Source organism: Peromyscus leucopus, chromosome 5 (assembly GCF_004664715.2).
Source record: "Peromyscus leucopus breed LL Stock chromosome 5, UCI_PerLeu_2.1, whole genome shotgun sequence".
NCBI lineage: Eukaryota > Metazoa > Chordata > Mammalia > Rodentia > Cricetidae > Peromyscus > Peromyscus leucopus.
In genome coordinates this window covers 4,224,498-4,248,106 of record NC_051067.1, presented here as the reverse complement: position 1 = coordinate 4,248,106, position 23,609 = coordinate 4,224,498, and the positions used below count along the sequence as shown (strand labels likewise).

The window sequence follows — 23,609 nt, the reverse complement described above, 5'->3', positions numbered from 1 at the left end:
GCCACCATTAACTGCAATCGTTCCTCAGAAAGAGGTAGGGCCTGATGGTTCCTTCCCATCTGTGACAAAATGTTGAGAGCCCAATTCTATGCACATCTTGTGAAGATAACAACAGCTGTAGTGAGTTCACGAGTACAACAGCTATGTCATGTAAAAAGGTACATCTCCCCATCCTCTGGTGCTTACATTCTTTGTACCTCTTCTTTTATGATGTTCCTTGAGCCTTGGAGGTGATGCAGAGTCGAATTTGGAGCTATGTCACCATCCCTTCCTTATTCTCTGTGGTCTGGCTAGCTTGGGGTTTCTGCAGCAGCTGCCACTCCTGGCAGTTAAGTAAGCTCTGATGAAGACTAAGTGTTGCACTAATCTCAAACGTGAATGCAGCCGGCAGCAGTGTGTCTATTCTTATTTTACTTGGTTTACTGTGGCAAGAGTGCCTTACTGCCTGATGGCTGTCTTCCAAGCAAGAAGGTGGTCAGAAAGATGGTCAAAATGCAAAGACAAAAGCATCTACTGTGTGATGGGTATTTTAACCACAAATGAACTACTTAAGTTCCTGCTTTTTTTTTTTAAATCATAATGGAACACAGCATGGTCTTCAAGGCTTTATTAATTTTAATGGCATGTAGTATACCGAGAATGAACCATTCGTGCCTTATTTCTTTAAAGAGCTACTTCAACACTGGGCATGTGTCTCAGTTGATAGAGTGCTTGCCTAATGTGACCCTAGATTCAATATGCAGGTCCATAAAACCAGGTGTGATGGTGCACACCTGCAATCTCAGACTGTACCTGGGAAGTGGAAGCATGAGGATCAGAAGTTCAAGGTCACCCTTGGCCACACAGTGAGTCTAATGAGGACTTTGACTATCTGAGTCTCTGTTTAAAAACAACAACAAATAAAAGCTATTTTGTCTATAAATGTCCATAATTAGTACCCCATCCCTCACTGTAAAATCTAGATAAATATGTCCATTTTCTATTAAATATCCTCAAAGTTTTAAATAAAACAAACTCACAGTTTTTAATAAAGATTATTGCCTTGGAGCAACCACAGAAACCAGAGAAGTATAAAGAGACCATCAGGGAGCCCTCAAGAGGTGCAGGATATAAGTGACTTAAGAGAGAAATGGGAGGAAAAGGGGAGGGCTTATATTACAGAAGGGAAGGATGGTCAACCTAGAAAGAGAGAGGGCTGGATGAGGGGAAAATAACAATAATGATGGCTGTGGATATCTGTATAAATAAAATGCTTACTGGCCAGTAGCCAGGCAGGAAGTATAGGCAGGACAAGCAGAGAAGAGAATTCTGGGGACAGGAAGGTTGAGTCAGGAGATGCTGCCAACTGCCAGCCACCACCATGAGTACCAACATGTAAGATACTGGTAAGCCATGAGCCATGTGACAAGGTATAGATTTATAGAAATGGGTTAATTTAAGATGTAAGAACTAGATAGCTAGAAGCCTGAGCCACCAGACCAAACACTTTAAATAATATAAGAGTCTGTGTGTTTATTTTATAAGTGGGCTGTGGGACTGCCAGGGCTTGGCAGGAGCTGGAGAGAAGCTCTCCAGCTACAAATGATGTCTGAAAAAGCCATCATTGTATTATTATGTATTTATCTAAAATTACATATAAGTCTATGTTTGTACATAAACATATAGTTTAAATAAAATTTTCCCGCCTGGGCTGACAATACTCCTCCCCAAAATAAACTAACAAAAATCCCCATACCAAGTATGAGAAGCCCCCTTTGGGCTGTTAGTCAAGGGAGCTCAAGAGACTCCCAAAACGTAACGTGCTATTGCTGTTGCCCTGGCTGTGTCCCAGAGGTGGAAGATGAATCCCCATTGTTGAAGACATACTGTACTTTAGACACAGGGCCCAGAGGATCTGAGCTAGAACTGAACTGAAAGCCCCTCCCTGAGGACCAGCTCTCATGGTACCAAGAAGGTGCCATACAAGCCTCCTAGGGAGGAAATCAACCAATAGTCCTATCCAGTTATGATGCCTACAAGTCACAACAGCAACCAGCATGGCACAATAACTCTGTGTGTGTGTGTGTGTGTGTGTGTGTGTGTGTGTGTGTGTGTGTGTGTGTCTCGAATCTTGGTGGTAACTACAGCTCTCTAATTGGACTTAAGGCACTTTCAACACAAGGGAAATCATGCCTAGTATTGGAAACCTGGCCAACACTCAGGGCTAGTGAGGTCATGGATCTTGGAGAACATACTACCCTCATTTTACTAAACCAGCTTAATTTCTAACCACATTCTAAATATTCATCCTTTTACCCACAGATAAGAGTCACTCTCATCCCTCATCAAAAAAATTCACTTTGCAACAGATGGAGACCATTAAAGAAAGCCACATCTGATCAAAATGCAGAGAACAGGTGGCACCCACCCCAACTGATACATCTACAACACAACTCTGGTACCCAAGACTCAGGGAACACTATGGAATAGGAGGTGGAAAGACTCCAGCAGAACAGGAAGTGTACTGTAAGGTTGTGTCTTCTATAAATGACAGAGAAGCTACCTAATACCCATGAAGGCTCATCAACATGGCTGCCTAAAGAAGACCTGAGCAAGACAATACCAACAGACAAGCAACATGGCAGGGGAAATCTCACGGAGCTCCAACCCTAGACAAAGAACTCCAAGAGACATGATAACACGGAAAGGAGAACTCTCCTGGGGCCCCAACTGTAGACAAAGTTCTATGGCAACTCAGGATGGCTGAGAGTAGGAGGGGCAAGCAGCCTTGCCCTGGAAGGACCCCTCAACTGGTTATCCGATCCCAAGCAGTCAACCCTGAAAACGTGCGTGCGTGCGTGTGTGCGCGTGTGTGCGTGCGTGTGTGTGTGTGTGTGTGTGTGTGTGTGTGTGTGTGTATGTGTGTGTAACATTATATGGACTAAACAGGCTATATTTACATATTTAGGAATATATGTCAACAATTTTTAAAAAAGAGGCTATGAATTTGACAGAGAACAAGGTGGGGTTACATGGAAGGGGTTGGAGGAATGAACGAAAAGAGGAAAAATTATGTAATTGAACTATATTTTAATTTTTAAAATAAACTATATTTTAAAATAACAGAATAAAAGAAATATTTCCTTGAAGGAAAAGTAGACTAAAAGTAAGACAATGAGGGTCTAAGAGATTGCCCAGCCGTTAGAGAATACTGGTTGCCTTTCCAGAGGACCTGGGATTGATTCCCAGAGTCCAAAGAACAGCTCACAACTGTCTTTAACTCCAGTTCAGAAAATTCAATGCCCTCTTCTCACCTTGGAGGACACCAGGCACTCACACAGTACAGAGACAGACACACAGACAAACACTCATACATACACATAAAATAAAACTTTTTAAATAAAGATAATAAATATATATGTTAATTCTAATTGTTTTTAAAAGCCAGAGTGGCTATGTTAACATCAGAAAAATAGACTTGAGAGAAAAACTACAACCAGGAGTAAAGGACATTTTGTAATGCTCAATCCTTGATACATCTTAAAAGACATAATTCTTTCAAAATTTATGAAGCAAAATTTACAGAACATATGAAAAAGCAAATTTATGGAGATCCCAATATCAACAGACAGAAGCTAGAGAGCAATGAAGTATCTGAGTACAGCACACATCAATGTGACAGCTGCTCACAGGGTTCTAGCAGCAGGATATGCACTCAAGGGCAACACAGACCTCGAAAGCTCCACGGGAAAGCGCAGCTAAACAATGGCAAAAGAACTCAATCAGACAGTGTGTCTTCTCATCCACAAATAAACTAAAATAATGTCAGCTAAAACCACTGAAAATTCCTCACATGCCTAGAAATTAACACTTTACAGCACAGAGCAAAGAAAAATTTTAAACAGAATTAAAAATAATCTTGAGGGAGCTGGAGAAATGGCTCAGCAGTTAAGGGCACTGGCTGCTCTTCCGGAGGTCATGAGTTCAGGTACCAGCCAACATGGCAGCCCACAGTCATCTATAACTATAGTCCCATGGGATCAGATGGCCTCCTCTGGTGTGCAGACTACATGCAGACAAAACATCCATGTACATAAAATGTATACATGAAAAATGAATTTTTTAAAGTAATCTTGAACTGAATAAAAACAAAACATCAGAATTAATCAGATATGCAATGCAGTGATTAAAGAGAAAATTAACAGCAACAAATGCCCAATCAGAACAGAAAATATTGTTAGACAGTGGTGGCTCACACCTTTAATCCCTTCGGAGCAGCACTTTGGAGGCAGAGGTAGGAGGATCTCTGAGTTCAGAAGACAACCTGATCTACAGAAGGAATTCCAATACAGCCATAGCTACACAGAGAAACCCTGTCTCAAAAAACAAAACAAAACAAAACAAAAACAAAAAACCCAAACAAAGCAAAAAATCACTAAAACCAGAAGGTTGGCTTTTTGAGAAACTCAAGAATAAACTTCCAGCCAAACTGTTCAAGAAAAGAGAAAGAGGGAGAGAGAGAAAATGCACAAATTATCAGAAAAAAAACAGGAAACCTCCCTAGCTTTTATAAATATTAAAAGAGAATCACTTTGAACAATTTTATAGAAGAAATGAACCTGCCTCAAACAAGAAAGAAAGCACTAACACTAAAGTGTGTCCTCTAACCTGAGCACTATAGCACATGCATGCCTACACTCAGCACATACAAACATGCTCACATAATATGTAGATGCACAGTCATGAGTGCTAAGTAGATTCACCTCATCATCATGAAATAAATTATAAAATAAGAAGCCGGGCGGTGGTGGCACACACCTTTAATCCCAGCACTCGGAAGGCAGAGCCAGGCGGATCTCTGTGAGTTCGAGGCCAGCCTGGGCTACCAAGTGAGTCCCAGGAAAGGCACAAAGCTACACAGAGAAACCCTGTCTCAAAAAACAAAAAAAAAAATTATAAAATAAGAGAAAAGCATCTACAAAGCCTCTGGAGATATGGAAAGTACAAAACACATTTCATATATTTCAAAGAAGAAATAATTCAAAACCCCTGAGACTATTATTTCCCCCATTCAGACCTTTGGAGGATACATTTTTTTTTTTGAGTTCTCAATCTCATTATGCTGTATCGACATTCTAAGACTTCCTAGGACCTCACAGATACCCAAATCTGTGCACAGTCAACTTCCTCATGTAAACTCACATACACTCAGTATCATCTCTAGATCACTTAAAATACCTAATATGATATAAATCATGTGTGGATCTTTATTGTAATCTATAGTTAGGAAACAATGACAAGAAAAATGTCTGCACATGCTCAGTGCAGACACAAACAATGTATTTTCAGGTCTTTTGAATGCACAATTCACTGAATCCACGAGTGCAGAGGCTGTTGCACTGAGCAGCAGCTGAAGGTCCTGAGCCTTTTCCATCTCAACCCACCCTGCTGCACTCAGCTCTTACTCCCAGAGCAGTGTGCAAGTGCTGTGAGCGTGTGCCTTCAATGATGGTCTCCACTGTGGAAATGGGGGACAGGGACAGCTGGAAGTCACTGGGTAAGTTTCACAAGTGTATTGTCTAACAGCTTTACTCCTTGACTACGCGCTCCAACCACCATAATGGTCTACCCAAGTGCAAGGGAGACAATGACATGAACTTGACGCTCTAAAACCATGAGCCAAAATACATGCTTTCTCTTTGAGTTGTCTGTCAGGTGTTTTGACCATAGCGATGCAAGAACTAATGCAATAAGTATTAATAGAAATTATAAATTGCTTTAAAGCAGTAAAATTGTATAGTGGCTGACTAGCCTAAAACAACAATAAATATCTAAAACAATTTATTTCAGGAAGCAAAAACAAACTGACATGAGAAGCCTAGGGTTTACAGGCTGTATGAGCAGTGTTCTAGAAATTAGACAATTAACTAATTAGTGGAAAACAGGCTAGTTATTTGACCTGTTCAGAAAAGAACAGCTTGGGGCCAGATGGCTCAGCACGTAAAGGACTTGTCACACAAGCCTAGTGACTTGAGTTCAGTCTCCAGATCCCACATAAAGGAAATGACTTACTCCCAAAAGTTGTCCTCTGATCTCCACATGCACAATATGGCATACATACACACACACACACACACACACACACACACACACACACACATATCGGGCATATGCACATGAAGGAAGGAAAGAAAGAAGGAGAGAGAAAGGCAGGGAAGGAGGGAGGAAGCTTCTTTTTTAATATTAAAAAAATTATCCTAACCACCTTCCTGTAGAAACTATACAGTTAGTGAAATAATACAATTTATTATGGTATAATTATGTTAAATAACTAGAAAACCTAACAATTTAATAAATATTATCTCATAAGTTGTACATTTTTCACTTCATAACATACTATCTATAAGAGTAAAACTATATACATGAAAACATAAACTACAATATTGCCTGCAAAGTAGAAGCCTTGATTATCATTACTGTTAGCAAGATGTCATTTACTTTCTCAGCAAGGTATTACTTAGCCATTGACACCATACAACATTAACATTAAGATAATTTTATAGAGGAGAAAATGGGCACAACAGAGTTAATCTGTTTCAAGGCTGTATAGCTAATCTAGAGTCAGTAAGGTCTGTCTGACTTTTAAGTGGAAGAAACAAAACCAACAAAAATGACAAAGTGCTTTCTAAAACTCAAGGTTTTTTTTTGTTTTGTTTTGTTTTTTAAGACAAGGTTTCTCTGTTTAACAGTCCTAGCTGTCCTGGAACTCACTTTGTGAACTAGGCTGGCCTCGAACTCACAGAGATCCGCCTGCCTGTGCCTCCCAAGTATTAGGATTAAAGGTATACGCCACCACTGCCTGGCCCTAAAACTCAAGATACTTGAAGTTTCCTGTAAAGGTCCAGGAAGCATCTATTTTAGGGTTATGGGCCATGTAGCTACCAACAACACATAAATTAACAGATAGGGCTGTGTCCCAATAAAATGTCAATGATGTGCAGAGTCTTGGGTTTCCTATCATTTCACACGTCAAGATGTACTACACTTTAAACCATGTAAAACCACTCCTAGCTCACTAGACATACTGAAGTGAGCCAGGCTTAGCCACTGGGCTATATACTAGCTAAGTCTTTAACTGAAAAGTTAACTATTGGTAAAATATGCACAACATGCCACTACACAACATACATATTTAATCAGTCCCAATAAGTACACTGTATATTATTTGCACATCACACATATCAATATTCACACATATCAAGGCTGTGGTACCTTTTCTCTCCTACCACTTTTAGCTTGCTCATCTTGAGTTACTTCGTTCCAGCATTGCAGATAATCTGAAAGAAAAATGTTAATACTATCAGGCGCCTAACACAATTCTGTTTTCTATGCATCAGGCGTTATAAAAGCCATGTAACTGGGAGGTTATAACACTGGAAAATAAGGAAGCAAGTCTATGTAGCCGAGTCCATCACTGCAGTTGCCATATATGACTACTAAGGTATCTAAAAGCAGCACAGAAAATGTTATCAAAATTCTAGAGCTACAAAAATGCAGAAACCAAACATCACATTTATTTAGTGGTCTGATCAAAGTGTACCCACAGGCTCATGCATTTGAACACTCGGTCCCCAGCTGTGGCACTGTTTGGGGAGGTTACAGAACCTTTAGGAAGTACAACCTTGATGAAGGAATTATGTGGGGAGGGGGGTGGCTATAACCCTGTCCTACTTCCTGTTCCTTGTTCCCACTCCTCTTCCCCTCCCCTGTCAGCTTCCTGCTCCAGCCTGCACGCCCTCTGGAACCCTCCAGAACTGTAAGCCAACATAAACTCTCTTCCTGAAGCTGTTTTTGATTGTGGTAATATATCGCTTTAACTGAAAAGTAGCTCATACAGTCATCTACTTCTACTTCTTCTGAGACAGTGAGTGCATGTGCATCTTTAATACTCAGCCAACCATAACATCCCATGATTAGTGCACTTGCTGACGACTACTCACACAACAGCACCAAACTGGTAAATATTGTGAATATTTCTATATGAAAACATTTCTAATAATGAGCTGTTTAAACAAAGAGCTTCCCTAACATCACCTTAGTTAATGTTTTCATCTCTAGAAAGTCCTCACTATTTAAACAACCTTCCATCTTGACTTGCAGTTTTTATAATTTTCAGATGTACTTTAAAACTAGTCACCAAAAAATATCCTAGACATCTTTTAATTTTATATGCCAATGCTTAATGAGACTCAATTTGGTTGCATCACTAGAAAACAAAACAACTACAATGAATCTAAAAAGTTAATCAATTTATACATATTTAATAATGCTATATTTCAAAGAAAACATGCAAAAAGGAATATTTTAATGTTTCATTCAAAAGATACAAATACAAGTCTTTTTAATAAAACATAAAATGTTTTCTTTGTTAAATAAATCATATATATATATTTAAGATTTAAAAAAATCATGTGGACCACTTTTGAAGTCATTGAGAAATTTAAAGTTGTAATTATTTTTTCCCTTTAGTTATTTCTCTAGGTAGTTAACTATATGAATTCAGAGTAACTTTTTCCAGTTTCCAGGATAAATAAGACAGTACACACCCAAAGGTGGCAGAAAGCCTCATATGGGCTTTCAAAATCAGCTGCCCCATTCACAAGGGCTCTCCTTTCCAGGTTCAAGCTGGCCGCAGTGACACACCCGCAGTCCCAGTGCTCAAAAGATGGAAGCAGGAGGATTGGGGTTCAAGACCACTGTTACAGCCTGGACATGAGTGGGAGCAACGAAGGGCGAGGATCGAGGAAAAGAGAGCGGGAGATCCTAGCTGGATCAAGAAAAGAGAGGGAGAACAAGGAATAGGAGACCATGGTAAGTGAAGACCACATGAGACAAGGAAGAAACAAAGAGCTAAAGAGGCCCACAGAAATCTACAAAGATACCCCCACAAAAGACTGCTGGCAATGGTCGAGAGACAGCCGGGACTGACCTACTCTGGTGATGGGATGGCCAAACACCCTAATAGTTGTGCCATAAACCCCATCCAAGGACTGAGGAATCTGGATGCAGACATCCACGGCTAGGCCCCGGGTGGAGCGCTGGGAGTCTAATTAGTGAGAAAGAGGAGGGTTTATATGAGCGAGAATTGTTGGAACCAAGGTTGGATAAAGCACAGGGACAAATAACCAAATGAATGGAAACACATGGACTCTGAACCAAAGGCTGAGGGGCCCCCAACTGGATCAGGCCCTCTGAATAGGTGAGACAGTTGATTGGCTTGATCTGTTTGGGAGGCATCCAGGCAGTGGTACTAGGTCCTGGGCTCACTGCATGAGATAGCTGTTTGAAACCTGGGACTTATGCAGGGACGCTTGGCTCAATCTGGGAGGAGGGGACTGGACCTGCCTGGACTGAGTCTATCAGGTCGATCCCAGGCCTCGGAGGAGACCTTGATCTGGAGGAGGTGGGAATGGGAGGGGTGTTGGGGGGAGGGAGGGGGGCAGGAAGGGAGAGAACAAGGGAATCTGTGGCTATTATGTAGAACCGAATAGTATTGTAAAATAAATAATAATAATAATAATAATAATAATAATAATAATAATAAAAAGATAAAAAATACATATATTAAAAAAAAAAAGACCACTGTTACATAAAGGGGCCACAGCCTGTGCCACCAGACCTAGCCTCAAACAAACAGAAACCACCCAGGGCTGGAAGGTGTGGCTCCAGAAACTCCAGACCCAGGGTGCACAAGGTAAACTAACCAGGTGAGCCTGCAATCCCAGCTCTCAGCGGGTGGGCAGAAAACCCTGCCTGTAAAGCAATAAACAAAGGATTCCTTCAACTGTGTTAGCAGCAAGTCCTGTGAAAGGTTAACTGTGGTGATATTTTGTGTATGCTCTAACAATAAAGCTTGCCTGAAGACCAGAGGACAAAGCCAGCCACTAGTTAGCCATAGAGGCCAGGCAGTGGTGGCACACACTTTAATCCCAGCCCTTGGGAGGTGGAGACAGGAAGTGATGTGGCTGGGTGGAGAAAGGAGTGTAAGGCAGGAGGAGACAGGAGTCAGTCCCCTTTCAGCTGAGGATTTTGAGGAGATAAGAACTAGTGGCTGGCTGTTCTGCTTCTCTGGTCTTTCAGCTTTCACCCTGATATCTGGCTCTGGGTTGTTATTAATAAGACCAATTAGAATTTGTGCTACATCTAACCATGTGTTTTTGTTTTTCAATTTTCCTGAGATGAAGTTCCCACTAAGTAGTCCAGGTGGCCTGGACCTCCAACCTCCTGGCTCACCCAAAGGCTGGGTGGAATTCAAGTGTACATTCCACACATCACTCTTACTGTGAACCTGGACTTGGAGGTCTTTATAAAGAGGGGCACAAAGACTGAGAACTGCAGATGATATCAAGGAAACTGCTTTTATTTTCTGGACACAACAGGGCAGTTGTACATATGAACTCAAAACCACTGTGACAGTGTGCTGGGAGAGGGAGAGTCAGCTGTCTTTAATGTTGTGACCCCTCACAGCTCAATCACATGCCTGGGTAGCTGATCAACACAAACTGGACTCAATGGGGATAGGGGGTGGCGGGTGAAGAAATTTCAAACCTGGATGGGAAGGGATGGAAGAGTAGAGAGGGTGATTACAGGAAGGGTTGGGAGAGGGTATTAATATGTTCAAAATACATGGTATGAAATTCTCAAAGAATAAAATATTATTCAGGCCAGGCATGGTGGGTCACACCTTTAATCCCAGCACTGGGGAGGCAGAGGCAGGCGGATCTCTGAGAGTTCAAAGGCCAGCCTGTTCTACAGAGTGAGTTCCAGAACAGCCAGAGCTACATAGTGAGACTCTGTCTTAAAAACAAAACAAACAAAAAACTAAACTGTAAAAATATTAGTCAAAAAAAGATTCAAACTGACAGTTTACAATAAAATACTTTACTTAACTTCAGGAATGTCTCTACTCTCCTTATTAGGCTGTAAAGAAAGTTATGTTGTTTCAACAACAAAAAGAAAACTAAGAGGAGAAAGAGAGTGGGTAGTCTGCCCAGAAGAGGCCAGAACTGGGGACCAGTGATTCCACAATGTCAGTGATAGCTAAACTAGCCGCAACAGACTGCCTGTCTCCCATACCATCATGCCCACCACTGTGGAAAATGCTTAATAACCAGGCATCCAACCCAGACAAACTTCATTGAAGACACTGATACCTCAAGCAATTCTGCTATGGCCTACATGGTGGTGTGACCACCAAGGTGACAGTAATGGGGAAACAGCCTTCTGAAACAAACTGAGGTCACGAGGGTAGGCCCCTCAAGCACGGTGGTTAGTACCCTCGTTAAAATGAGTGTGTGCGCGTGTATTTAAAAAAATAAACTGACTTGTTTATTCGCCAGCTATAGAAACTGCCAATGCCTTGTGAACTTCCCAGCTTTCAAACTATGAGCAAAAATGTATGCTGTTAAAAGCTACCCAGTTGCCGGGAGGTGGTGGCGCACGCCTTTAATCCCAGCACTCAAGAGGCAGAGCCAGGCGGATCTCTGTGAGTTCGAGGCCAGCCTGGTCTACAGCGCGAGATCCAGGACAGCCAGAGCTACACAGAGAAACCCTGTCTCGGGGGAAAAAAAACACACACACACACACACAAAACAAAAAAAAAAAAGCTACCCAGTTTATTACAGAAGCCCAAGTGGAACAACAATTTGTTTTTATTTTAAAACTTAAATTAGCATACACAGTATTAGGTTTCATCCAGGCATTTGTAAACAAAATTTGTTTTTGTTGACTCTCCCCCCTCACCCCTTCTCCCCTACGCACACCGCTGTATCCTCCACCCATCCGTAGCTCCTCCCCTCCTTCCTATGTGTCTTACTGCCTCCCTGCCTCCTCGAGACCACCCCCATTGTCATCTCCTTTCTAGTCCCCGGCCTATGCCCACACTGGCCCCACTTACACCCACACAGACAAGAATAATACGCTAGGGTTTCCATATGAAAAAGATCCGGGACCAGAGAGATGGCTCAGGAGTTAAGAGAATTTGCTCTTGCAGACAGAGGAAATGAATTCAGGTCTAGCACTTACATGACGGCTTACAATTACCTATAATTCCAGTTACAGGGGCTCCAACACCCTCCTCTGACCGCCACAAGCACCAAGCTCACACATGGTACACTTACACATACATAAGCAAAATACTCATACACATAAATAAGTATTTTATATGTTTAAATACTTTCTAGATCCATCCATTTTCCTTCAAATTTCACTTTCATTTTCCACTGAGTAAAATCTATTTATACATATACACATTTATTATCCATTCATCTGCTGATGGACATCTAGACAGGTTCCATTTCCCTGCTATTGTAAATAATGGAGCAATGAGTAGGGAAATGCAGGTGTCTCTGTGGTAAGAATCAGAGTCCTCTGTGTTCATTCCCAGAAGTACATCTTGGTCATATAACATTTCCATTTTTAATAATTTCCATAATGGGGGTACTAGTTTACACTCCACCGGGCGGTGGTGGCACACACCTTTAATACCAGCACTCGTGAGGCAGAGGCAGGAGATCTCTGTGAGTTCAAGGCCAGCCTGGTCTACAAATCGAGTTCCAGGAAAGGCGCAAAGCTACACAGAGAAACCCTGTCTCAAAAAACAAAAAGAATTCCTCTTTCCACACATCCTCACCATCATTTCTTGTCTATTTTCTTTTTTAAAAAATTATTCACCTGGAGCTGGAGAGTTGGCTCAGCAGTTAAGAGGACCAAGATTGACCCTAACAGCTATCTACAGCTTCAGTCCTAGGGTCTGATGCCCTCTCTGGCTTCCAGAGGCTCCTGAATGCTCCTCCACATACATGATACACAGATGTGCATACAGGCAAAACAAACATACTCATAAAAATAAAAATATTACTTTTTTAAAAAGTAAAAACTTGCCAGGTGGTGGTGCACATTTTTAATCCCAACACCCAGAGGGCAGCAGCAGGTGGATTTCTGAGTTCAAGGCCAGCCTGGTCTACAGAGTAAGGTCCAGGACAGCCAGGACCACAAAGAGAAATCCTGTCTTTAAAAATTGAAAACAAAAAACAAACAAACAAAAACCTTTATTTACTTATTGGGGGTGAGGTGTGCATGCCACAGCATACAAGTGGATGGCAGAAGATGACCTTCAGACGTCAGTGTTCTTCCACTCAGGTTCTAAGGCAGAGAGAGTCTCTATGTCTCTTTTCTTGATGACAGACATTCTGCTTGGAGTGAGATGAAATAGCAAAGGAATCTTTGGGTTATTTTTAACTTATGTATATATGCTATGCACACATGTATATACGCATGTTCTCATGTATAGGCATACTGTGTGTACATGTGTAACTTGAGAAAGATTTAGATGGAAAGTCAGGCAAAGACTGACTGACTCCACAGACAAACTATGGTTTGTCTGCAACAGAATAATCAGAGGTCTTAGGGTTTTGTCCAAAGGTTTTTCAATCTGGGATCTAAAGAGGTTACTTTGAAAGATCAGAAATTTGTTTAATTTAAAAGCTTTTAAGGACCGGGCAGTGGTGGCACACACCTCTAATCCCAGCACTCAGGAGGCAGAGGCAGGTGGATCTTTGTGAGTTCGAGGCCAGCCTGGTCTACAGATCAAGATCCAGGAAAGGCACAAAGCTACACAGAGAAACCCTGTCTCAAAGAAGAAAAAAAAAAAAAAGCTTTTAAAAATGTTTCATGCACCAAGCAATGGTGGTCCTCACAGTAAATACAAACAGCAATATTTGACTAGAACTTGGTTGTGAGGGTAGTCCACAGCAGAACAGCACTCATTTGGTTAGAGGCTGTGTTATACAGGAGGAAGATGAAGGCTTCACTACCCTCGTTACCATCCCAACTCCCCTAACGCAATACAACTGCTTTTAGGGACAAATAAACTACAAGTGTAACAAGAACTGGGGGGATTCTAATTCTAATTTAAAAAAAAAAACTGCTTCTATTTTACAACCCACTGCACCGACTCCCATGCTCGGCTACAAGGTGAACATCCATAACCTACAAACTGACACCTTTCAGGCATTAGAATTTTGGATTTGGGAATACTCCCAGTTTTGGTTTGTGAAGTCCATGCAAATATTCCCTTCCAAAAAAATAAAACAAAAGCTCCAAAATCTGAAATTGTGCTGGTCCAGAGCATTTCAAATAAGGGTGAGTTCCACAGAACTGTACTAACTACAAGGAAACTAGAGTGTTCTGTGTCCCTGGTTTAGTTGTTTGTTATAGCCTTAACTATTAGATACTAACATCTGTAGTTTATAAATATGCTTAATAATGTGCAGTTCTAAGGATGAAGTATGAGGAGAACCAGCAAGCCAGTCTGGGACATGAACAGTGAAGACCTTGGACATCACTGCACTAGAGAACAAAAACCACACCACACAAGTCCATCTTTACAATCAAACCAGTCCCCATCCAGTTACACCCACAGTGTCGGCCCCATTTTACACCTGTAATGTAGAAGACTTCCAATTTCTACACAGCCTCACCACATCTGCTGTTCTCCAGCTTCATGATGAAAGCCATCCTATGTGAGGAATAGTCTGTAATACTGATTGCATTTCCCTAGTGATTAACTCTACTGAGAATCTTCTCATGTGCTTACTGACCACTTAAGAATCTTTGGAGAAATGTCCATTCAGGTCTTTTTCCTATTTTTAGATTGAGTTATATATATATATGTATTATATTGAGTTATTTTCCACTTCTTGACTTATATCTGAAATGATCCAACAGATACTTTATGCCAATGTTCATACCAGGATTATTCACAATAACCAAAGGTAGAAACAACCCAAGTGTTCACTAACTGATGAATGTAGGAGTAAACTATGGTGTATTTAAAACAGAGTATTACTCATTCATAAAAATAAGCTTTTGCTATAGCTACAACATGAATGAACTTTTAAATATTATGTCAATTAATTAAAGACCCAGGAACAAGACATAAAACCACAGAATTTTATTCACTATCTAATCATGTGGTAATGATTAGCTAGTGAATAAAATCACAGGCAACAAAACAAACAAGCTGACGACATAAAATTTAAGAAAAATTGGACTGGAGCGATGGCTCTTGCAGAAGACCAGGATTCAGTTTCCAGAACCTACATAATGGCTCACAACCATCCATAACTCCAGTTCCAGGGGATCTGACGCCCTCTTCTGGCCTCTGTAAGCACAGCATGCACACGGTGCACTGACATACATGTAGGCAAAACACCTGTACACATAAAATGAAAATAAATCTTGTTTTAACTTTTAAGAAATCGCATGCATAGCAAAGTCAACAATCAACAAAATAAAGTCAGCTTATGGATTGGGAGAAAATATCTGCCAGACATACATGTGGTAAGGGATATAAATAAATAAATAACCTAATTTAAAAATTAACCAATAACCTAAATTAAAATTTCTATAAAGACATAAAATTTGATTTATTTATTGGTTGACCAAAAGGCTGATTTATTAAAAGGTATTCACATCACTCATTCTGATACTGCAAACCACATTATCACTTCATATCTTTATTAGAAGCTATCAGTAAAAAGACAGCACCATAAGGGTCACAAAAGTATAATGGGACCATAAGAAGGAAGAACTTCCAACAGGCCTTGGGGTAATGAGCCACATGTGGCATGAAAGCAGAAGGAAGACTGGGGAGGAGAGGGCACCAACAAGAGGGAGCCAGGCCTAGGGAAGGGCATGGAAGGGGAGAGCAGGAACAAAGAACGATGATGCGTGTTTGAGAACGCCATAATGAAACCAGCAATTCACCTCCTAGTTTAGATAGTTTATATATACATGTATATGTGGAGACAAGACAAACAGGCTTGCACATCATTTCATGTTCCCACCACTTCCAGACTCTAAGAAGGGCTGGTGTCATCACTGTTAACAGGCAGAACTGATACACACCACAACAGGCCTAATGCTGTGTCCACAATTAAGTGCACACAGACCCAACAGCCTCTTCAGCCAATGGTTTCCTTATTTTGAGATGATAATGTGGCCCCAGAAAGGAGGCTGTAGACGCAATCTCATAATCAGGCAGGCTTCTTCATCACAAGACAACACTTTCCTTCCTTTCTTCACTCTGATTCCAGGCTAATGTTTTGGGAGTCGCGCCCTAAAATAAAGCTCAATAGGGCCAGCAAGATGGCTCAGTGCATAAAGTTACTTGTGGTCAAGCCTGACAACCTGAGCTCAATACCTAGGCCCTACAAGATAGAAGTAGAAAACCAACTACTGAAAGTTTGTCCTCTGACCTCCCTGCATGCACATGCATGCTCATGCACACAGGTATACACACATACATACACACATACATACACACACATACACACGCACACACACGCACTCACTCACACACATGTGCACACTTACAATATGTAAATGTACATTTTAAAAGATAAATTTCAATCTAGAATCTCTTCAGATGTCCAACCATACTGCAAAGCTCTTAATATCTGTGCCAGATATATGATTCACTGCCCTTCATTTCCAAGTTCATCCTTTTTGTCAGTTTTGTGGAAATGTGCCTTGTATATATATATTTCCTTAACCAGCTGGCATGATGCTAAGCTTTACCAGGAAAGACACTGCAGGAGAGGGGATTGAACTTGCTAGCTCCAGGATGTTCACTTGGTCTCCACAGGCAAGGCAACTGAAGGGTCCACTGCTGAAGCAAGGCTGGTGCTGTGGGACCGTCTGTGAATATGTGTTGCTACTATTAGTTAATAACGAAGCTGTTTTGCCCTATGGTAAGGCAGGATAAGAGGCAGGCGGGAAATCCAAGAGAGAGAGAGATACAAGGAGGAAGAGCAGAGTCAGAGCAGATGCCAGTCCACCACCCAAGGAACAACATATCAACAGACCAGAAACACCACGGTCACATGGCAAAAGACAACTTAATAGAAATGGGCTGAATTAGCTTGTAAGAGTTAATTAAAGATAAACCTGAGCCATAGACCAAACAGTTTGTAATTAATATAAGCCTCTGTGTGTTTACTTGGAGGACTGGGTGGGACAGGAATATTTCCGGCTACAAGGCTGGTCTCTCTAACAAAGGTCCCTGTGACATACACAGCTTCCACAAAAACTCAAGCAGAGTGCCTCTACTGAGTCACCTCCCATTAGCAGCATTCTCCAAAATTCTGAAGTGTAGACTCCAGCAAGCCGCACACCAAGTCCTTTTCAGCCCATACTGCTCTCACCTGGGGATAGAAAAGCATGCAGGAATGGAAGAAAATGCTGTGGTCTAATGTTCCTATATTCCTCAGAATTAATCTCTACTCTCTTTTTTTTTTTAATACATATCTGTACATCCCCAAACAAGTCCTTCAACTATTTAACAGCCAATAGTAAACCCTCTCTACTGAGGATAGATCTACAAATGACCCTTCCCATTTTCTTTTTATAAATATTTTTGTAGGGATGAGTGGGTGATAGAATGCCATCAGAGTCAAGATAAACCTACAAAAAAGATCTTAGGCAACACTAACCATGTATAGCCAAGGTTAAGATCTGCTACTGTTGGCTGTAATCTTGGGTCAGCCTAATAAATATTCTAAATATAAAACTAATCTATTTTAGAATACTGTCTTTCTGCTATGCCAAGTCTCCATTTGAAATTTAGTCTACAATTTACAAGCACTCAACTGGTTGTAATATGGGTGGGGAGGTGTTAACAGTGACTATGGAGAATGTGGAGAAACTGGACCCTTCCACGCTGCAGGTGGGAATCTAAGAGTGTGGCTGCTTTGCAAGCAGTCTAACAACCCCTCAAAACTGAAAACAATGAGCATGTGGCTCAATCAGCCCACTCTTTCTTTAATCCTATTTTACTTATTACTGTGTGTCTATGACGTGGGGGGGTGTGCGCGTGGGTACCACACTGTGAGGGCCAGAGCAGTCGTCCCTTTCCTTCTACTTTTACATGGTCCTGGGAGTTGATTTTAGGTTCCCAGGTTTGTGCAGCAAACACCTTTTACCTGTTGAGCTATCTTTCCAGGGTTCTGATTTTTGCATGAAAAGTCAGGTGTTATCTTTGTCACAAATATAACTATCGTTTGTTTACTTGAAGAGAAAGTAGACTTACTCTGTTCATTTCTGTGAAAACCTCTGCTAAGACACCCAAGTTTGAACATTCGTAGTTCCATTCAAATGGTGTTTCATGAAAAAAAAGAGGTTAATTCAAGCTCTCAATTCCATTATGGAACTCCTTTGCCTTGAGACAGCCATCAGCTATTCAGTACATGGTGGCAACGTTTCATGGATACTACTCATGTGTCATACAGAATAAGGTCTCAAACTGGCCAGTGGCTCAGCAGGTAAAGGCACTTGCCACCAAGTCTGACAACCTGAGTTCAGTTGCCAGGAACCACATGGTGGAAGGAGAGAACTGACATCATTGTCCTCTGCCTCCACATGCATACCACAGCACAGATACAAAGTAATATTTCTTTAAATCAGAACTTTGTAAAACTCATATCCACCATCATATTTCAACCCAAACCACTACTACTAATTTCTCATGGAACAAGCATATTAACAATGTGACTTCTATTGGGCCTAAGAGAAGAGGTCTGCAATCCCATCAAACAAGTTAATGAAAGTGTGCCAAAATAAAAGTACAAAAGTGATCTGGCTGGCCCTGGGTTCAATCTCCAGTACTAGGACCCAAAAATGTGACTTTCTTTGGTACTGTACAATAAAATGTGCCACCATTTGGAAGATGTGCCCAACTCAGTGAATCAATATTTAATACTTGACCAACAAATTGTTACAAATTCAAATGTGCATGAGATCCATTTAGAGCTCACAACAATGCATTTAAGTACAAATGAGCATGGAAAAAATCAGATAGGATTTCAGATTCCATGTTGCAACTAACCTTTAAGAAAGAACCACGTGTTGAGATTTGATGATATAGCAAACAAAAATATCCACAATTATCCCCTCCGCTTTATAACCAGTAACTATATCTGGCTGGATTTTCTCCATATATATACTTCCACCTGAACATACTGCAATAGATTGAATGCTGAAGCAGAAATAACCTGATTGTATTATTTGATATTAAAGATTTATACAAATTAAGTCTGGGGTATAAGTCAGCGGGAAAGGCCTTCCTTGCCTAGTACACTCCAAAAACAAAGGGGTGGGAGTAGGGTAGGAGAGGAGGGAAAGGAAAGAAGAGATGGAGAAAAGGCATGAAAATTTACAAACATGTAAAACGCTACCACTCTTCTCACCAGGTCTGTTGTCATGTGTGGTTTGTTTTTTTTTTTTTCCATTTTAAAACATGCTGTTTATATTAACATGTAATGTGTTTAAGGCTACCATTATAAGTAAATTAACAAAAAATATTTAATTGTAACCTACAAAAAAGTACTACAATGATTTCTAAGAATGTGAAAGGAATCTTGAGATCAAGTTTGAAAATATCTGATTTAAGAACAGACTTTAAATATAAGCTGCACAACTCTAATCTAAAATTCCAAAATCCCAAACCCTCTGAACACCAACATGACACCACAAACGGAAAATTCACAGCTGACCTCATTTGCCATATTGCAGACAAAATGTAGGCACACTAAAAGCATATAAAATCACATTCTACACATACACACACACACACACACACACACACACACACACACACACCATGTTCAGATTTGGGTACCATCTTCGAAATATCTCACTAGATGTATAAAAGTATTCCAAAACCTAAAACACCTGCGGGCCTCAAGAATATCAGAAAAGAGATATTCAAACTGCCTCAAATCCTTGTAAACCAAGAACAAGAATAGGAAATTATTAATGGGGGTAACCCATTTTCCTAGGAAAATTACATGAAAGCTGAAAATGAACACAATGTCAAATCAAAGTATCATTTTATGTAACATCGATAAAGACAAAACAGAATGTGTAGACAAGAATTACTTTGCATATGCTAGAAACATCTATGTGCCCACTAGCATTTGGATAATGCATCCAATAGCATTTGGATAATGCATCCGATAGCAACATACGACAGAGAAACAGTCAATAGCTGGAAAACAGGTGATTAAAATAGCAGCCACCACTAACATGAGGGAGACACTCCAAAGTTCTGTCAAAGGGGACAGTCAAGGATACTCCGTTCTCCAGCACGGTCCCAGGGCAGCCTGCTCAGGGTGTACCTGTTCTATTTAAGACTTACATGGTTCCAAGAAACAACAGTGAGACTACACGCCCACAGCCTCAAAGAAGAAAATACATCATGGGAATTAATCTGTGCTAATGCTGCCCAACCAGCCTGAAGTCTTTCTTTGCTGATTAACTGAGGGAAAGTAGTAGCAAGAACAGTCATGCCTAGTGAGCACTTCCTACAAACTACACACTGTGAAAAAGCACTACGCCTCTATGAACTTATTTCATGTTTGAGATCATCCGAAGGGTATAAACACCATCATCTCCATTTTTGGCATGGAGAGAGTTGAATAGAGGATAAACAACTTGCCTACAGCAAGCCAGGGCACAAATTCAGCCTCTCTGGCTGAGCCCCAACTCCTTAGCCACAGCACTACAGTCCACAAGCACCGTAACCTACAAAACATCAAGTTTAAAACTCAGCACCCGCCCTCAGCCACTTCTGGCATTCACCTTGATACCCACTGCTTAATGAAAGATCCTAAACAATGTGCAAGAGGCTCACAATTACCATTCACTACTGCTTTAACTTTTAGGTGCTAAAAGATTCAGGCTATTAGAGTAGACTTTGAAAATGACTAATGTGAAAGAAGCTTAAAGACAAAATCCAAATGTAAGGTTACATTAATACAAATGTAATACAATTTGTATTTGTAATACAAATTTAATACAAATTAAAATATTTCACACATCATGGACCGCCTTATAACTCTGCTAATGTGGATCAATCACTACACAGCAATGTTGCCAGACTTCTCTATAGAGAATGCTTCAGTTCAAGGGGAACAGCAACATGGTTCTGCAAGCAGCGGCACCTGCCCATGACCACCTGAGTTCCATCCCCTGCACCCAAAAGGTCAAAGACAGAACCAAAACTCTCAAGTCCTCTGACCTACACCTAAACACACACACACACACACACACACACACACACACACACACACACACACGGAAAAAAAGGGGTACCTCAATACAAATAACTGGAAAAGCATTATAAAAATTGCTGCCCCAAGGCTGAAGAGGTGGCTCAGTAGTGACAGGCAAAGGCTATACTGTTCTTCCAGAGGACCTGGGTGGGGCTGATTCCCAACACCCACGTGGCGGCTCACAACAAAAGTAACTCCAGTCCCAAGGAATCTGATGCCCTCTTTTGACCTCCTCTGGCATCAAGTACACACGTGGAGAACATATATACATTCAGGCAAACACTCATACACATATACATAATAAATCCTAAAAAAAATTTCAACTGCTACCACAAAAGCTTAAGTTACATTAATACATTTCACATTCTGGTCAAACACAAAAAGCGTCTGTTCTAGAATTCAACGAAGATTACAATTTTAAACACTGATCCATCAATTCAAAGCAAAACTCCACGGTCACCCAAAATGAACGTGTAACCTCACTGTAGAATATGACTCAGGAGAAGTGGAACGGGAAACCGATCAAATCGGGAGAAATCCGGATAGACTAAGGCACCGCCAAGTGTCTCCGTTAGGGCTTACAGATCTCCAGGACTTTGGTTTTGACATTTGGCCTATGTTTTAAAATCTGTGCCGTTCAAGGTGCCTTAAATAAACCATTTCTTTTTTGGTCAACTAGACCGAAAACATTCCAAAACACAATTACAAAAATAACTTCCTATGTCAGGAAAGCGAGGGAGAACTGTGAGAGTAACTCAGAGGCTGGCCACTCTCCCCTGCGGACTACAAACTGCCTGCCGTGCACCGGATGAGCACCGTTACTATTCCGAACACCTGGAGAGAGGGCTCGCCACAGAGAACCCGCAATGCCAGCGGGATCGCCGCCGTTACCTCACACACCGAACGAGCCCAGCGAGGTACCGCAGACGAGCTTTGGACTGTCAACGTCCACCCCGACTACCCGGGGAGGTGTTGAAACTGCCTTCGGCAGCGCTAAACTGTCAACGAGGAGCCAATCAAAGCGTCCCGGGGCGCGGCAGGGCGGAGGCCGGGGAGTGGCTGGCAGCGGAGCGCGGCGGGGAGCGCACGGGGCGGCGATGGCCGGGGCTCGCTCGACAGTCAGCCTCCCCGCCTCGGAGCGCGCCTCGCCCCCGCCAGGTGAGCTGAGGCGCCGCCGGGAGCCGGCCGGCGGGACGCACGGACGGCGGAGACGCTCACCGGCTCGGCGTGGGCGCTGGCGGGGGGCTGCGCTCGGCCTCCGCGCCCGCGGCTCCCGGGGCGCACGGCGGGTCCCTGGCCGCCCGCCGCCCGGTGTTTTCATACAAACCCCAGTGGCAGGAGAGACGGAGGTGGCGAAGACGGCTGCGGAACCTGCCCGCATCCCGGGCAACGTCAGCGCGGCGCCCCGCCCAACTCACGCCTCGGGCAGCCGGCTCGCGTGCGCCCGCAAGGCGCGTGCGCGTGAGGGCGGGGCGCTCCCAGGGAGGGGCGGGACGAGTAAGGCGGACGGGTACGGGGCGCGTGCCCGCGGGTGGGGGCGGGGCGCATGAAAAGAGAGGGCTCCGGGCGCATGCCCGAGGGTGCGGGCGGGGCGCGTGGGAGGGAGGGCACAGGCCGCGTGCGCGCGGGAGGGGGCGGGGCACTCGCCGGGGCCGGACCTGCAGAGGGGGAGGGGTGGGTCCCGAAACTCGGAGTGGGGCAGGGCGAGAAGGGGCAGGGCCGCGGGCCGGGGCTTCGGGCTGTGCGCGCCCCAGCCTTTGGGTGCCTGTGGGCCACGCTCCAGCCTTTGGGTGCCTGTGGGCCAGTGGAACTGAGCTCGCCCGCTAGCGGGTCTTCAGATAGCCTTCTTTCTTCATTCCCAACCAGAACCGTAGGCCCACCGTTGCCAACCACCCACGCTGCCAGGGGGCTTCATTGAGGCTCAGGGCAAGGGTTGTCTTAGTTCTCCAGATCCCATCAAACCTTAAGGACACAGTGGGTAAGGCTAGCCCTTTCCTGATCCCAAGGAGACCCAGAACAGGCTGGGAAAGCAATGCCACCTGGCTTCTGCAAACTGCACCCCTGATCAAACCCGTATAAATGAGATATTTGATGGTACTGTGAACAAAACGCCATGCCGATTAGTTTCTAAACATTGTTCCAATCTATAGCCTCGAAAACATTGTTGCGAAGTTGCTAGCTAAAGGCAAAGACGTGTGGGAGAAATCTTGGAAATACGCTTGTGTTTTCACTGTGTTTAAATGCTCCGAGATACATTGTTAATGAAGATATCATTTGCCTTTTTAAGGAATGTAAGTCATGCTTGCTGTTTATGGTAGTTAAGAGACGTAAAACCACGGTAGGATAGGGGACTAAACTGAGCCCTTTCGGGGTTTTATTTTGTTCTTAATGTTTTATTTAAGCAAAATTTAGCAGGTTCCTGAAGGCGATTCAAAACGTAATTCAAGGTGTGAAACT

At 42.5% G+C, this 23,609-nt stretch overlaps 1 protein-coding gene across 13 annotated transcripts in view; it reads right to left on the bottom strand.

Moving 5' to 3' along the window:
• Agtpbp1 (ATP/GTP binding protein 1) overlaps positions 1-22,599 on the bottom strand; it is a 171,188-nt gene extending 148,589 nt beyond the window's left edge. For 6 of the 13 annotated variants that reach the window (XR_005091536.1, XR_003733793.2, XR_003733795.2 and 3 more), the window contains exons 1-2: positions 22,480-22,587; positions 7,252-7,316 (exon numbers count right to left, since the gene is read on the bottom strand). Coding sequence is in view for 8 of the 13 variants with exons in the window: in XM_028863097.2 (XP_028718930.1) it covers positions 7,252-7,283 (32 nt within the window). In the remaining 5 variants the exon portion in view is untranslated. Of the gene's footprint in view, positions 1-7,251; positions 7,317-8,968; positions 8,988-13,096; positions 13,230-22,043; positions 22,131-22,370; positions 22,460-22,479 lie in introns of those variants that run through there. The other 7 variants (XR_005091537.1, XM_037205673.1, XM_037205672.1 and 4 more) reach the window with 6 other exon arrangements.
• Positions 22,600-23,609: the final 1,010 nt, after the last annotated feature.